The sequence below is a fragment of the Anomalospiza imberbis genome, chromosome 6 (assembly GCF_031753505.1).
Source record: "Anomalospiza imberbis isolate Cuckoo-Finch-1a 21T00152 chromosome 6, ASM3175350v1, whole genome shotgun sequence".
Lineage (NCBI taxonomy): Eukaryota > Metazoa > Chordata > Aves > Passeriformes > Viduidae > Anomalospiza > Anomalospiza imberbis.
The window spans coordinates 14190714-14208145 of record NC_089686.1 but is presented as its reverse complement, the minus strand read 5'-3'; the positions used below and the strand labels follow the sequence as shown (position 1 = coordinate 14208145).

At 38.1% G+C, this 17432-nt stretch overlaps 2 protein-coding genes across 5 annotated transcripts in view; one reads left to right on the top strand and one right to left on the bottom strand.

Moving 5' to 3' along the window:
- ATG2B (autophagy related 2B) overlaps positions 1 to 12615 on the bottom strand; it is a 46126-nt gene extending 33511 nt beyond the window's left edge. For 2 of the 3 annotated variants that reach the window (XM_068192482.1, XM_068192483.1), the window contains exons 1-9: positions 11975 to 12614; positions 8371 to 8533; positions 6379 to 6531; positions 5300 to 5402; positions 4235 to 4397; positions 3585 to 3764; positions 2548 to 2648; positions 1364 to 1542; positions 553 to 707 (exon numbers count right to left, since the gene is read on the bottom strand). In XM_068192482.1, the coding sequence (XP_068048583.1) occupies positions 553 to 707; positions 1364 to 1542; positions 2548 to 2648; positions 3585 to 3764; positions 4235 to 4397; positions 5300 to 5402; positions 6379 to 6531; positions 8371 to 8533; positions 11975 to 12136 (1359 nt within the window). In that variant the 5' untranslated portion in view covers positions 12137 to 12614. Of the gene's footprint in view, positions 1 to 552; positions 708 to 1363; positions 1543 to 2547; positions 2649 to 3584; positions 3765 to 4234; positions 4398 to 5299; positions 5403 to 6378; positions 6532 to 8370; positions 8534 to 11974 lie in introns of all 3 variants that reach the window. The other variant, XM_068192484.1, reaches the window with a different exon arrangement.
- Positions 11946 to 16553, top strand: GSKIP (GSK3B interacting protein). Of its 2 annotated transcripts, none has more exons than XM_068192486.1 (3): positions 11946 to 12088; positions 13782 to 14040; positions 14657 to 16553. In XM_068192486.1, exons 2-3 carry the CDS (start codon positions 13783 to 13785, stop codon positions 14816 to 14818), a joined length of 420 nt encoding a protein of 139 aa, XP_068048587.1. In that variant the 5' UTR covers positions 11946 to 12088; position 13782; the 3' UTR covers positions 14819 to 16553. The 2 variants fall into 2 exon arrangements, with proteins under 2 accessions (XP_068048587.1, XP_068048586.1); XM_068192485.1 differs by lacking the exon at positions 11946 to 12088 and adding an exon at positions 12752 to 12827.
- Positions 16554 to 17432: the final 879 nt, after the last annotated feature.

Sequence of the window (17432 nt, the reverse complement as noted above, 5' to 3'; positions counted from 1 at the left end):
TTAGTGCTCAGCTTATCAATGCAGGTATGCTTTATTTCGAGATATGCTTTTTAATAACACAGGTTTCTAAGGCTAAAGTTGCACTCCTCACAAGCATATATTTTCTAGTTCTACAACTACTCTCCACGGTTTTCATTAACGAAATCATTAGGTACACAACGGATTTGGGAAAGATAGTTATAACAACAGCATGGTTTCTATATTGTTTGAGAAAAAATTCAATACTACAATTTCATACAACATTGGCTGTGTAGTCTATTTTAAAAGAAAACCAGGTGGTACACATGCAGTAATTAAAAAGAAAATAAACCATGAAGCATTCTATATAAGCTTCAGGGCATTTGAAAACACATTTCCTAGCTTAGCCAAATAAATAAGAATAATTCCAATACCATTTCCATAGCAGAAAAGGAATACTATCAGCTCTAAACATTTCAATTGTTCTAGAATTTTGCAACAGTTCCTGACATTGTAGAGAATGCAGCAATTATGCAACAGTTTCAGCCAGAAGTGTTAATTTCTAAAAGATTCCAAATGCAGTTAATACTATACCACTGTAGTGCTCAGTGGAGATCCTGCTGGTGTGGTTGTGTATGTACTGGTTAAAGACAAGTCTAGATCCATGGTTGGAGGATCTCCAAGAGGTGGAAGGGAGGAAAGGCTGTGGGACATGTCCATTTCAGCCATTGAGAAGAAAACTTCTTCCTCTAGTAGAGAACCACAGATAATTAAGAGTTAATTACTAATTTTAAAAAACTCTATTTCTAATAGAAATGTATTCTTAAGTCTAGAAATCTAACTGCTAGACAGAATAACCAGCTAAATACATCATTACAGAAGTCCCAAGTTTCCTTGAATTAAGAATAGTAGTATCTATGGAGAGAGATTTAAATAAAAATCAAAAGACAAAAAAACCTCATGAATATTAGAACAGTTAAATATCTCATTTTCATATTCAAGTTGGTATAACTTCTATAAACTGATACATTCTCCTTTTGACAAATCAAAGTATTTCACATCAAAAATAATTAGCAAAAAAGTATTCACATAAAATCAGATAAATACAACTATTATTCTAGATGAAATTTCCTCAACCATACATTTGAAAAGATGACATGCTGTATGTGTTTTTAGCATGTTTCACATTAACATAAACTGAACAGTTTTAAGGAAATACTGAATCAATTCTAGCCTAATACCTAAACTAGTTAATTTTTTACTGAAAATTACAATTAATGGCATACAATTACTTCAGGTCAAACTTATTTTAATACATAAATTGGTAAGATTAAAAGATGAACAATCAATTTAAACCATCTGAACAACAGGTTATTTGCTATTTTGCATCATCTTTTATACTTGCCACGACTAGAAGGCGTTCTGGCACTCTCTGTCTCATAGAAGCTTTGTTCAGAGGATGCTCCTGCAGATAAAGACTCCTTCCTTAAATAACGTTTCAACTCCATCTGAATCCGATACTCGTCCTCCTGTTGCATTGGCCGGTTCTTCCTATCTTTATTTGACAATTCTATCCTGCTCAGACTCTCTGAATTCAAAAAAAAGGACAGAAATCCTACAGTAATTTCCGTAACTGTATCCCTAATAAAATTCAAAAATTCAACTGAAAATGAATCATTGGTGTATATATTTTCATGTGCAGTTATATACATGTCTGTTATATATCAGATGTGTGTATTTGCACTTTTTGTTGAAGGCTTTACGTGCTAAGAACAGATGACTCTCTCCTAGCATTTATTAATTTCACATCTGATGAAAACATTTCAAGGTTATACATGCAGTGTGTTAGCATATAATATGCACACATTTCTCTTCTCAGTCAGCTTTAGAGAGTAAGGCTGAGAGACTAACCTCTTAAAGGTTTTACTATTAAGGAATTACTAAAGTTTCAGGTTTGAAGATGACACACATAGGAAACTGTATGTGACACTTCTCCAGTTGCCCAAAAAACAATGAACATGTCCAATAAAATATCAGTATCAGAAGAATATTAAGCACCCACCCACAATATGACATATCTTTCAAAAAGATTATTTACCCTAACAAGTGTTGTTACATAAAATAGATGAGGGGAACAAACCAAAACACTCCCATACTTCTGCGGTAGTTGAAACACTGCTTTTAGTTTTCCACAAATACAGACAAACAAACTCAATTACAGTCTGTTCTATATTTTCTGTGCCTGTCACTAAAACATAGGACAGAGAAGCAAAATTCCTTTTGTGAAACAGAAACTGCAACAACCAGAATTTGTTTGGGCTCCTGGCTTTCTCCACCTAGAATTTCCTCATTTCTTCTATTATTATACAGTCATGTGTCAAGCCTTATTTGTTGTTTTTTTTTTTTTCATTGCTAGATGTACAATTTGCAACTGAAGACAAAAAATTAATCATGGTTCTAACTCACAGCAGCTACAAAGCATTTTACTAAGATCAGATAAAAACTCATAATAATGTACCACCACAGTTTTTTTTCAGTTGAGGAAAGATTTTTATCTTGCAAAAATTATTTTTTCGTTTCTTGTAATACTTGCCTGGTCCAGCAATAGCTGCTACCATGTCCAATAGAAGATGAACCTGCCTTGGTGACAGAAACAGATGTACAGAATCTATTTGTCCATCTATATCCAACTAAAAAGAAAATGAAAGAAAGCTGTCAAGAACAGTCAAGGAATTTGCCTTTACATTACTTGAATCAGTTACTTGGATAATAGATTTTTATGGTGGAAAGAATACAGTCATTACATCAGTATCTTCATCTTCCATAAAACAACTAGAAACATAATTGTGTGTTTCTTCCAACCTGGAGCTTGGCAGGACAAATGCAGGTGTGTCACTGACTATCAGCTTAAAATAAATACACAATCTCATAACAGAAAAAAAAAAAATCAAGCATTCCATTAATCTGCTATTTTTTTTTCTTTGACAATTCCCAGAGTAATAAAAAATTAAGTTCGTCTTACTTATTAATTATGACATATTCAAGTAAGCACCTTTTGAAATAGACCTTAAAATTATAAAGGTCTTTTGTTTAGTATATTAATACTTTTGAAATTGGCAGCATTTCTCTATTACACACCAAGGAAATGTTATGTTACTTTTCAAGGACTCTGAACTGACTAAACAAGAACAGTTGAAGTCTGACTAGAAATTGCTGGACATAAAAAAGACCCTTGTCTACTGCAGTAGAAACTTTATTATTTCTATAAAATACACTATATTATACAAAACAGGTCAACAGCCAACTTAACTGGAGAGAAGGGGAATATATTACACAGCTTTACTTATATACTCACTACCATGTTTACTTGGTTTTTGAACATTTAAATTCAGTCTCTCTCTAACATACAGGAATTCTCATTTAACAGAGTTCAGTGTGCCCTGACTCATCTGACTACCACAAACAGGTCTTTTTACACCTATTTATGAGGTTAGAACATAAAGAATCAACATGAAAACTATGGCAATTCTGTTCCCCTGAGAATATTACAACTTTTTCATATATACTAGAAAAAAAAATTCTACAGAACTACTCATTTAGTTAAACACCAGGAATGCATGACTAACCTTAGCTCCGGGAAGTACTTCATTTTGTTTTAATGTTAGGCTTAACTCCATTCTACCAATCAGCTTACAGATCTGTACAGGGTCAGAAGGAGTAATTTCTGGCAAGTTTCTTGTTAATTGTGGATGTGGCTCATAAATGATTTTTGGATTCCAGCTAGGTGAAAGCTTTGGTTCAGTTGCCTTAAAAAGTTACAGATAAAAGAATAAGAATGTATCCTGCTTCTTAGGAAAAAAATGCAAAACACGAGCATTTCAAATATGCCTATCACACAAACAATCACTTTACAAACTAAATTTGACAAAGGCTTTAAAAACATGTACTGATAACTGTGAAAAAACAAGGCACACAGAATGCAAAGCATTAGGCCTTTGAAAGAAGAGCAAGTTTCCACAAAATAGTGAACTGCAGGTTCTTAAACTTCTAGTTCTTAAAGCTGCAACCAGATTCCAGTACAGTATGTCCCAATTTCTACTCAGTCCTAAAGTCCATTTCCTTGCCTCTCCTCAAAATCAACAGGAATTGATTATAAAACTTCACAAACAGAGATTTAAGTACAAGTTCAAGTCCTGTATCCTTCAGAATTAATCTAGTAGCATAACAATATATTCTTTCATTAATTTACATCCTTATATAATGTATTTATTTTTACCAGCTGTGTAGCTGAACACACTGGGGAGGACTTTGCTGATGCAGGAAACTCATCCCAGAAGAAAGAGACACCTGAGAGCTGCAGTAATTTATGAGCAAAAGCTGTGGGCTGATGTACATTAATTCCAGAGCACTCATCTGCCGTTTCATCACAGTACATAGTTCTGGGAAGCAAAAGAAAGGAAAAGAAGACAGTGGGTGCATGAAAATTGTTACTTCTCTTGTGCCTTTTAACCTTTAAGTTTGTACATGGTCTCTTTCTTCATACTTTTACAGTGCTGTCCACTGTCATGAAATGAAAAGCCACCACTCTCTGGGAATGGGTGGAAATCTTAACTTTTCTATGGGACACCACCAGAAAACCAAGACATGTTTCCAATGTGAACATACCCCAGAGAACACAACAACCTGAAGCCTATAAATGTTTAAAACCAACTATATTTCATTAACAATTCTTGGTAAGCATCAGTTTTATTCGATACTGATCTCAATACTTTGCAGGAAAGTATGATTACACTCTCCCATAAATTGAAAATAATCTACATTAAGAACATGTACAGTATTCATGTTCAAAGTAATCACAGGATTCACATGGGCTCTTTTGAGGATTCACCTGGGCTCTTTTGAAAGTTCACACAGAACCAAAATTCTTTCAGGATTTTGGGGTTTTTTTCAGGACTGCGCCTTTTTTTTTAAAAAAAGATTTAAAGTGTCTTACTTAAAAGGGTCAGTTACATTTTCTAATTGTACACATGGCCTGACTGGCCAACAATATACACTGGCTGTTGAATGTCTGAGAAATGTTATTCATTAACTGTAGGAGCTGATGAAAATGTATATTGAGAAAGACCAGAACTCTTCTGATTTGATGGTTAAATAACTTTAGCATAAACATGTTAAGTGGAATCTGAGTGAAGACAATGCTCACTATCATTATAAAAGAGGTGCTTGAGAGCAAGTGTCTAACTATACACTAAGAACTTGTGTCTATGAGTAAAATGCATTTTACAGGAAATGGCAAGAAGTGCCTTAGGGAAAAAATCCACAGATTAAAAAAAAAATTTACCTTTCAACTCTGATTTCAAGTGCAGTTCCACTTTTAGAGTTTTCTGGCACATGTTCTATTCGTAACACAGTATCCAAAAAGGTAACTTTCACTCTTCTTAGAACTTAGAGGAGAAAACAACAAAATACAGCGCAGACTATTAAGTCAAATTACTGAATGATTACTTTTGTAACCATATTAAATGGTTTTTCATTTTAAGCTCTCAATATTTATTGCAGTGGAAATTATCAGTTGAGTTTAATAAGGTAACAAGTCTTCAACAGACAATATAAACTCTTATTAAGTGACCAATACGTATATCCATAGCATACAACCGCTCTCTAAGGCTCAGACATTTGAACAAGAGATAGCTCAAACCAAGTTTTCCTGTAGCTCAGTGTGGATGATCCTCGAGGAAAGTAACACCTTCATTGTGCACCATATCTTTAACTATTAAGCATTGCTGCAGCAGCAAGCTGCCTGGACTGAGCGATTCCATCTCCAGATGGGACTTGAAACATTTCCCTTAGCTCAGACATTTCTGCACGAAGTTCTACACCACATAATGCGGTCATAAGCCCTTCATTTTATCCACTTAGAAAAACCACCTCCAACAAAAAAGTTTCTCAAGTACTTCTATCAACATGGTGGGATTATGGAGACTCATACAACATAACAGGTCAGCTTTGCACAAATACATCTGAAGAAACATTTTCCATTTCTCCTTCAACAGTACCACTGTTAGCAATTGATGAATTACACAGCCATCTCCAAAACTAAGACATGTTATCAATCCCTCAGGCACACATTTAGCAGGATTTATTCAGGTGAAAACAAACACCAACTTACCCTGAAAGAGAGTTCGTTCTGTCCACTGAGGGAAGTATACAAATACTTAGGAAGTAAATGGGGCTTTTTTCCCCACTTGAAAATCAAAATCACTTGTCCAACATTCCTCTTTAGATTTTACAATCAATGCTAACAAGTGAAAATTAGTCATATAAATTATGGCAGTTGAAATGCCATTTTGTAAAACTAAGACACAAGAAAAACCAGTTAAATCTCAGACATTAATTCAAATCTCAATAATTGATTCATACCTGTTTCAATAGTTTCTGCAAATTTCTCAAGTCCTTCAAAAGGCTGGGACCCTTCTCCTTGTTCATCTGTCAATTTTTGGCTAAGACACTCTTTTGCAAGCTGCATACTACTGGTCATAAAACTTGACCAGTACATAGGCTCAGAACCAGATGCTGTGGAGTAAAATAAGTCTTAATAAATTAAATATGGACTTTATGAAACTATAAAGACAAAACATATCAATATATTGGGAATATCCAGAAAAGAATTTCAACAGTTTAGAAAGAAGTTATACTAAAAAACAAATTTAGTTATAATCTCTCATTATAGAATTTACTACTTTAAAATTAATGTAATCTGTTTAGACTGCACTGGTAAGATTCTGGTATTTGAAAATTCAGCATAAACAAGAAGAAATCAGGTAATCAACAGCGTAATCAATTTTCAGCAGTGGTCTAACTAATTTAATAAATTAAATAATTTCTGGAGTTCTTTTACTATATTGGTATGTTTTTGCAGGCATAATTGGCAAAATGAATTAAGTCCAATTTTTAAGAATTATTTCAACGTTTCTTATTCCTCTTGAAACATACTCTGCATGGAGAAACACTAAGCAAGGTTTAAAATGCTATCTTAGCACATTAAAACATGTTTTAAATGGCTAACACAGACCTGAAATCGTAAGTAAAACATAATAAAATCCAAGAGCACAGCAGGTATTAAGCTGAACAAGTTTTTCATCAGCCAGATTAACTTAATTGACAATGCATTCCTATCAGCTAATGCTAAGGCCATTGTAAGCAAATACTATAAAACTATGGATTAGAAAAGTTAATCAAATTCAACTATCACACTCTAGTATAGGCAGACAAAAATAAAACTAGCTCAAACACAAGTGTGTTAAGCAGGCAAAACATTCCAGTTAAGCATTCAGGTCTGGAAACCTCCATGTGGGTATAGATGTGTGATAAAATCAGCACTGTGGGGTTTTTTCTACACTATTTGGTCTCCTATAATGCACTGTACATCAAAGAGAACTAACTGGATGCAGGTGAAGAAATAAAGGTTTCTTCCTAACACTACCATTCCTTCAAAGCAATAATCTTACATCAGAAAGTAACATAGCTCAAAACTTAATTCCAGTTAAACAACTGTAGATGAAATGTAGAGTACGTGTAAGCAAGTAAGTCATTTAAGGTAACTCACAAAAGTTAAGTAATAGGTTTTACGCATTTTTCTTTTCTTCTTCTTCTTATGTTTAAAAAATGTTTTCTTTCACCTATACACTACCAGAAGGAAACCAAATTAAAATCCTTCAGACATTCAAAAAATTTTCACAACTACAAATTAACCATGTGTTCCACAGAATTTATGGAAGTTCGATGACCAGTAAAAATTTATCACCAGGACAATCTAAACTAGATCAGCAACAAGCATTTGGATACAGACAAGCTAGAAGAACTCAGACAACCCTCAGCATTATAATCAAAGTTAGTATGGATTTAAAGTACTTCAAAGTCATTATTTCACACTGCAATAGCAATTAAATTGCATTTGTTGTTCTCTAAATATACAGGAAGATGCATCTTTTAGCCTGAAGTAGACAAAGACAGATCCTCCCATAACACCCCCCCAGTCTTACACCATGATGTTGTCCTGCTGCCACCCAACAGCCAACTACTAACACTGCCTCACAGAACTGCACAAACAACACACAAAAACTGCAAAAACTCCTTCACACACTTCCATTTCTATAGGCCTGAAACAGCTTGGAAGACACAGAACAGTAGGAATATTATAAGTATTTTAAATTATTTAACAGAGCAATAACTAATTGAGTTGACAACCAACTGACAAACACCTGATGGTTTCTTTTTTTATTAACTCTCAATCATTAATGTATGGAAGCTAAATGACAATTTAAGGCTAAGAATTGACTAAAGCAAGGGCAGACTTTTGACTCTGAAAAACTGTAAAGTACCTCCTTTTCTAAAATCAAAAAATAAGCGTACCAAGCCTTGGTCTTGGCCTGAAGACCATCTCTAATCCTTTTACTTCTAATGCACAGTTATCCTGCAGCAACGACCCCCACGGGACAGATAAGGAAATTGATTGGATAAATCCATCTGTGACTTCCAGAGGTGCATCAGCAGACTCCAGGATCTCATTAAGACACTAGAAAACAATAAAATAAAAATTCAAAATCATAATTTTTTAAAATCACATCCATAATTTTGCATCTAATGAATAAAAACACTTTGACGCTACTAGAAAATTAATTATACTCAGACAAAAAAATAGACATTTTCAACTATGAATTCCATTGCAATTTCACACTACCTAGTTTTCAGAATTGCTCTGTGGTGGCGGTATAATCTGTACTTTTGCATTATACAAAAAAAAATGACTGCTAACTTACTCTTATAAATATGAGAATACTAACAAATTTAATCTGTTCTTTCTTTGGCAGTACTTGAAGAAAACTGAAAACAGGCTGACAGCAAAAGCACAAAAAGGATCTAGTTTCTATGATAGGAGTATTTCATAGTATGTAATTTCAATGTAAAGCTTGTTTTTGATTTCTCAGTGACAGTGGAACAATGGACCCAAACAATCCTCTCTTGCTGTGTAACATACTTGCCATTTGGAAATAATTTATTTATAATAGCATTATAAACACTGCTACCATCAAGTTGCCCAAAGTATCATACCAGCTATAACATAGTAATTTAGGATTGTCAAGTTTTCCACAATCCTCAGAAGACTCCCCTATTGCTCTATATAGGTTTCATTACATCCATACACATTAAACATATTCTTCACACTTAGGCTAATAAAGAAGCAAGTTCCTGCCAGTGCTTTGATTTTAAAATGCAGTTAAAGCTTAAGTTCTTAGACAATAAGTAGTTAGGCTGCCTTAATGAAACAAATCCCAATCTTATTCACATACCAAATCCAGAGAGTGCAACTTTCCAATGTGAACAAGACCCTACTAAAGACTGTGTTTGTAGTAACAGGACTAATCTTCAACTGGCAAGAGGAAGTGTGGTTTTGACCTTCCTGAGTTTTGAACAAGGCCACTGATTTTACCTAAGAAAATGCTTAAATTTAATATTGTAAATTTTGAAAGAAATAAGGATTTAAAAGTTGTTTGTCACTTTTATTGTATTTTAAATGATATTCCAATTATATAGAATAATTTTTAAAATTTAACTTTCTGTAAACATATTTTCTTTATTTTTATTCTTATATCTCCAGGTGCAACTTTCCCATTGCATTAACTTGTTGCTCTCCTCATGCTTGTAATAACCTTGCTTTTAGAATTTTGCTTGCCTTGCAGGTTCAGCTTTTCTAGTTTCTGTTCCAAAGTCCACTCAAGCAGCAGCAAAAGACAAACTTTAAAGAAACAGAACCTGAACAGTCCTACTGGGAAATTATTCAGGAATCAAATAATCAACTAAAATTCAGTGACATTAAAATTTTATAAAATAAATAATATAAAATCTCAAACATATTTGAGCTTATATTTAAGAATTACACAAGTAGTAATAGCATAGGAGAAGGTAAAAAATATTAGTGATGAAAACTGTATTTTAAAATATCACATGTTCATTTAAATTACTTGAATGAATTTACAAATAATTTGCCATAGCAGGAAGTAAGCTAGCTACCGTATTTTCAATAAGTCTGACTCAGATGTCTTTTTGCTACCCATGTGCATGGCGATAAAAAGTGTATTTTAGTACGCTTATTATTTTAAAATAGAAATTTACTATCTAAAAGCAAAAAAACAAGCACTCGAGCTAAATTGCTTCACAAATAGGCCAGCTGTTCCTAGAAGGAAGCAAATAGAGCATTCCAAGTGAAATTTTAGAACTGAAGCACAGCTTTCACATCAGGACTTGTTTCCACACTATTGACCAACAGTCCACAAAAGTACTATTTAATGTATATTAAAATTCAACCACAAACATCATGCATTACATTTTGATTCTTCTGAACAGCCCACGGCCCAAAAGCCATAGGCTTTACATTAATAGCCCCAGGAATTCTTACCTATCTCTACAATCTACAAACACATACAATGTTGGCTAAAATATCTACAGTGCTGAGATGAACACAAGTGTCTGCAAAAATGGATGCCATGTAAAAATACAGTCATCCTGGTGATTCACTGAGAACAAGGTTACAATGACTAGGGGAAAAAAAAGAGCTGCAGCACTTCCGTGACATCTCCTTTTGCAATCTGTCATACGTGAGAGTCACGTGCAGAGACCTCAAGCATGAAATTGTTTACAAGTGGAACAGAAAAATGCTGATCCACAAATGGGGAAGATCACCTAAGCATTACAGCAAATTCATTTGATCACTGCGTACACGTTATGCACACTTCATTTAGTACTGGCCCGTAACTGCTTTGTTACTAAGTATTTTACATTTTAAGTATCGCTTTGACTCGCAAAGAGTGCACGATACCCACTAGAGGGCATAACAATTCAATTAAAGCGAGGCAGCCTCACTGCAAGCCTGCCACAGAAAACAAGCCGCAGACACAGCCAGAAAAGAAAAGAAGGAACAAACACGCAAACAACAAAAAAAGCCCACACTCAAACACTGGTAACATTGAGCATTTCTGCAAGCGTCTGTCCCCTACCACTTTCAAACATATTTTCACACTAACAACATTAAAAATAATGACCTGAAAACATCATATATTCACAAGTATTTTAAAATGTACCCTGCATGGCCTAATATCAGTGCATACTGTAGCAAAAATCTGGTTTGGAAAACATTAAAGCAAAGGACCTAGCTCATCATCTACGCTACGCTGGGAGTCAGTGGCTGATTCACTGCAGTGCTTAAGTGTCCTCACGACAGACACTCGACTCACAGGCAGCATTCAGTAACGCTGGCAATTAAACCAAGAACCTTTACAAAATATTACAAACACAGTAATCCAAAGGTGTGTCTCTAGAGCAGGCTGGAAATATACATATTTGTGTACAGCTACAGACATATTCAAAAAACATACATGCCAGGACTGGAGTGCGACAGGCCACCTGCTGAGCAAACTCCAGCTAAAATCAGCTTTCTTTTTGTCAACAAGTACTATCACCACTACAGGACGAGGAGACAATCTTTAGAGGACTACACAGACTAAGCTCAGCATAACACTATCATTAAGAACCAAGATGCCTCCAAGAAAAGACAAAGCATAGACACCACAGTGATTACTTTGTTTTCGCCATCTCTAGTAGTCAGTAAACACACTCCTCATTAACTACAGGGATTTCTAGAAGTTTGGGTACACTAGCTCATTCTCCCTGAAATATCAACAGCTACTGCCTTCTTTCAGTTTTTGTTTCCTTTCTCATAATTAAAAATTATGCAATCCAAGTGTGGCTAGAAAAATGCATCTGTAATAAACGCCAAGATTTTTTTTAAGTGCTAGCATATCAGACAACATTTCCCTAGAATAAATGCTAATTATGGCTATAACTTTTTACATAAAGAGGCTGGATGTTGAAAATAAAGTGGGTGGCAGCCGGGGGCAGAGAATCAGCTGGTCCCTCAGACGCCGCAGGAGCGAGGGGGTGAAGCGCGAGCATCTCTTACCCACTTATCCAGAGGGACCTGCGTCAAGGAGCCGGTGCCCTGGTAGAGATCCAGGCTGAGCTGTTCCAGGCTGAGCTTCTCCTGCAAGAAGTGGCCCAGGTACCTCTGCAGCAGGTACCTGCAGGCTCTCTTCTTGATGGACTCCGAGAAAGGCCACGGCATGGCGGCTGCACGCCGGGGGCCGCGGGGCCGGGCGGCGGGACGGGGCCGGGCGGCGGGACGGGGCCGGGCGGCGGGCGGAGAGCGTAGGCGCGAAGGAGCTGAGTGGGGGCCGCCAGGCCAAGGCTCGCCCCTCGGCGCGGGCTACGGCGGGGGCTCCCCGCTGCCAGGCGGCACCGCCGCCGCCCCTCACGCCCCGGCGGGGCGGCACTGCCCGCCCTAGGGCGAAGAGGCGCTGACAGGCAGCTCCATCCTCACTCGGACACCGCCGCCATCTTCTCGGGCGCGGAGGGGCTGCCGCAGCCGCGCTGCGCGGGGAAGGGGCCGGGGTCCGGCGGGAGGGCAGCCCCTCCCCGTCCGCTCTGCGCCGCCGGCGAGGGCGGCCAGGCCGATCGCAGCCGCTCGTCCCCTTCCTCCCAGCGCCCCCCCGCCGACCACCGGCACGGTGACGTGCGGGAAGTGGCGTCGCCGAGCGGAGGAGGCGGGGGCGGAAGCGGCCGCGGGAGGGGGCGGCGCGGCCGGAAGGCGTCGTGCAGCCGGAGGCGCCGGGGCCGCCTCTCCGGGGAGCGGCCCGGGAAGCAGCGGGGGCGGGCGCTGTCCGCCGAGCGGGGCGGGGCAGCGCAGCGCAGCGCGGCGGGCGCGTCCGGAGCTGTGCGGGGTCGGGCGGCGGGGCCTCGGCCGCCTGCCGGCGCTGGTGGGTGCGCTCCGGGGCGCGGCGGGCGTGCGGTCCGTGGGAGCGGGAGGCTGCGCATCTCGGTATCCAGCTCCCCTATTGCCTTCAGCTTCTTTTGAATTTGTTTGTATGTCGACGGTGGGAAGCGTCGGATCCCGTGGAGTGAATGTCCCGCATGCTGCGGATCGGTGATTGGCAGCCCCCTTTTCCTCCCGGCAGCAGTGCTCAGCTACCAGAGCTCTCGGGGCAGCGTCCCTCCCGAGGGGCTTTCCCTGCTGCCTCAGGCAGGTTCCACAGGTGTCCGCTGAGGCCTCCTGGCGACACTGGTGCCCGCGGGGCCACTGCCGGAGCCGCGGTGATAACCCCGCTGGGACTGTCCGTTTTGGTACCAGTTGCTCGCAAGGACCAGCAGCCTGTGTCTCTGAAATGTATCGGCAGTTATGCGTGAAAGATGAACAGGAGCTTTATTCTTTAGTGACTGTAACAAACAGCTGCCTTTAATTCCTAAGGTCTCTGATAACCCATTTAGTTCATAGACTTTTCTAAGTCTTCTTTAAATGCACCAACAGTAGGTTTTTGTTTTCTGCAGCTATTGATTTTGCTTTTTCCAGGCATGACTTGTCTTCCTCCTACATTCTAGATCAGCAAAGTGCAGAATTAATGACTGCTGAATCTTAAGAGAGTCCTATACCACAGAATGCAAGTCAACTTGCCTGAGAAAAACTAGCCTCAGTGATACTGATACATCTTCTAAATGTTCACGTAATCTTCTTCAGCACTCATTCTGAATATCTCCTGTTTGAGTTCTCTAGACTGTCATTTCATGAGTTATGGAAGTCACTGGGTCTCATAGTTTCCTTTTTTTTTTTTTGGGCAATGTTAAATATGTTTGTTTAAAATATGACTTGTGTTATATGGTGTTATATATTGAATGCAGTGATGTAATAAGTCTAAAATAAATGTTTTTATATGCAGAATGGAGACTGATTGCAATCCTATGGAGTTGCCCAATAATACAGGGTTTGAAGAGGATTCTGATTATAGAGACTTCGAAGGAACAGACGTGAAAGATATGAGACTAGAAGCCGAAGCTGTTGTAAATGATGTTTTGTTTGCTGTCAGTAACATGTTTGTGTCAAAAACCCTTCCCTGTGCAGAGGATGTGGCATATATCAATGTGGAAACCAGGGAAAGGAACAGATACTGTCTGGAGCTCACTGAAGCAGGACTCAGGGTAAACTCTAATTTGTTTGTAATTTCTTAAACTTCTTTGTTTTGAACAATGACCATATTCAAAAGATGCCTAGAAAAATACTTCACTGACAACCACACATATCCCTCTTGTACTTCTATGAAAGCCTGATCTACGTGTTTTCTTCTAGATGAGGGAACTTTAGCTAGTTACTTCCACCAAAGCAAGAAGGGAAGTTAATAAAAAAACAGGAATTTATTTAAGACACAAAATGGTGAAGATAGAATCAGTAATTTGTTACAGTTATGTCAATCTTTGGGTTTCTCAGGTACCCAAAGGAATCAGTAATACAACATCTATACAATTTTTTTGCACCATTTTTAATTTTTGTACAGACATGTAGATGTGAGACTTCTTTTCAAAGGATGTATTTTACTAACATTCTGAGTTTTGGACAAAAGGTATTTGAAATTGTCTTAAATACTGTATAACCAGTAAGCTCCATAGTAGAAAGCAGAGACTGCGATTTAAATTCAGTATTTTTTGTTCTTACAAAACATTATTCTGTACTACCCTGACTGGCAAAGTTAAATGTCGTGCTACATGTACCAAGGTGATCATCACCACAGATATTTAACCACCCAATTCTTTGTTGCAGGTAGTAGCTTATGATTTTGATCAGACTGATGATAGACTGCAAACTCCATATCATGAAACTGTCTACTCCTTGTTGGACTCTCTCAGCCCTGCATATCGAGAGGTGTTTGGAAATGCATTACTACAAAGACTAGAAGCTTTGAAGAAAGAAAGTCAGTCATGATTTACCCAAATATGAGGAAGATTTAATGCCAGAAGGAATTCTTAGTATGAAGCACTGAGATCTTCCTTACAAACATCTTAAGCTTCATTTCTTACATTAACGTCTACTTCGTGCTACTACATTTTTATGTAACATTTATATGTTATAACAAGTATATAACATTTTGCTACCATGGTTTTGCATATATCACAAAGTTATTAAAAGCCAATTTTATAAATAGCAGAAAAAATTCTTAATTTTACTTTCCATTGTAAATGAGCATGTAAGTTGCTCCATACAATGTTCAAAAACCTTGGTCTCTTTTCCAAGTCATAGTATTCAAAACTAAAAAAATAGAGACTGAATGTTACAGATATAAGTAGTAATTCTTTGTGTATGTGCTTAGTGATAATTTTCATGCCTTCTTTTTAAAATAGAAGGTAACTACTTGCTCCACCCAGTTAATGAAAAAATTAACGTAAAACTTCTGCAAAGAATTCCTGCTGGATTTGCTATACATAAATCTGAAAGTTGTCAGCTTTGTAGCTAGAAAGATGGTTCTTCAACAGTTGAGCATTGCTTATATCGTGGCAATATTGGAGTTAAAAGCAAGGCTCAGCATTAATTGGTCAGTCCTTGTCTATGGCAACCAGCAAACTCCAAATTATACACGAGATGAACTGCTTATATATGAATGTATTGTCTGAAATGCAAATGTTTAAGCACAGAATTAATGGGCTACACATTTCCTAAAAATGATGTTATCTATGCTATAAATATGTATGCTGTACTGCAACTGTTTGAGAGGCTTGGAAGGCCTGTTTACTATTTTGAATGTGTATTTACATGATGTACAGGATATACTCAAGAGTATTTTTGCTTCAGCCTTTACTTTCTATAATACAGTACTTTGGTACTCCCAGTTTTCACGTTTTCTCCCTCAATTGTACAGTGTCCTCTCCAAATGAATACTAAAGTAAGCACTGTAATGTTAATTGCATTGTATTGGTTTGAAACCAAAGGCTGTATGAAATTTGCTAAGACTAATACAAGCTGGAAGATATAACTTGTATTTTCTACTTAAAAACTGGTACAACTCTCTTTATAAATCTATTGTTCTGCTATAACTTTTCAAGTATGTACTGAATGGTAGACTTTTTAAAAATTAGAGTTGGGTAGAAATGCTTGTACAGTTGAACTGACGTTCTGTGACATTCACACTTTTTGTATTTCTCTATTATTCTGTATTTGTGTGTCTTTATTTAAACAATCCTGACATTATTCTTCTATGCTTTTGTGACAAATACATGCAGTAGCTTTTTTGGAGCCACATTTAGGGATTTATTGGTTCTCACAGATTCCAGTGACTCAGCAGAGCTATGTTGGTTTCTACCTGCTGTGGTTAGTCATATGGATCAGAAAAGCATGGTAGAGCTTTTGTAATGGCTTTGAGTTAACAATGTGCAACTATGACAGGACAACTGTAATTACTGCTTCTGTTTTCGAGAGCTTAACTTCATAGTTAACTTCATTGTTATTATCTTTTTGGGTTGAAACTTCTGAAACTAGTCCACTGCCCTAGGGTATGCTTCCATGCTCCAAAAATTGTTCATAGGCTCTCTTTTGCACACAGGTCTGTGGCACGTGGTTAGTCCTCTGTGAGGAGAATGTACTTCAGCAAATTTATATTTGAATATTTTTCCTTGCAACTGATTTACTTGTTCAATTTCAATGACTAAAGAATTAAATAAATGGACCGCTGTGTTGAAGTTTTCTTGTGGGGTATGGAGCTATTGCAAAGTTGGGAATGAACAACTGAAATCATCATGCCCTTAAGACAAATCTTAAATAGCTATGGACTACTTGGAAAACTGGTTGAAAACTTGTATCAGCTGAAACTTTTTCATGAAACAGCAAGGTAAGGTATGTGATTTTAAAGGACTTGGAGTGTTAGAAATCCAAGTGGGAAAATGCCAAAGTAATGTTTCATTACTAAATTTTGGGGTTTGTTTTTGGTTTGTTTGTTTGGGTGTTTGTTTTTTTTGTTTTTTGTTTTTTTTTTTTTTTTTTTGTCTTAGAGGTCTTTAAACTGTTATTTTGTGTGCTTATTGTAAGTGTACTTTCAGAACAGGTATTTGGTAGGTGTTAACAGAAGAAACTTGTGCTATTTCCTTTACTGTATTGCAGTGTTAACCCAAAAGTGGGACAGCAATGTCATTCCACCACTTCTGGGTTACTGAGGCTGAGCAAAATGCTCTCCCATGCCTGTCCTGGGGCATTGCTGCCCCTATGGAGGGAACGTCTCTGCAGCACTGAGGAGCGAGAATTTCAGGTCTCCTTCAGCTGCCAGTTCTTTCCATCGTCCGGAGCTCTGAGGAAGTGCTGCTAACGTAGCTGTCGGTCTGTGAATCGCCTGAGCAGCCCCGTGGCTTGCCTGCTGGCGGAAAGGACGGCAGATGACCTCATTAGCATCTGTTTTTGTCTCGGCAGTACCACAGCCGCGCCGCGCCGTTCGGAACTGAGTCCCAGCCTGAGGCGCCGCAGCCGCGCCGCTGCCCGGCCCGGGCCCGCTCTCACGGCGGCTGCGCGCCGCGCGCGACCGCCCGTGCCGCGGCGGCGCTAGGGGCGGCGCGCG

Coding starts and splice junctions, on each gene's coding strand:
- GSKIP (XM_068192486.1), top strand. CDS start 13,783: ATGGAGACTGATTGCAATCCTATGGAGTTGCCCAATAATACAGGGTTT. Junction 14,041..14,656: donor TCACTGAAGCAGGACTCAGG/GTAAACTCTAAT, acceptor TCTTTGTTGCAG/GTAGTAGCTTATGATTTTGA.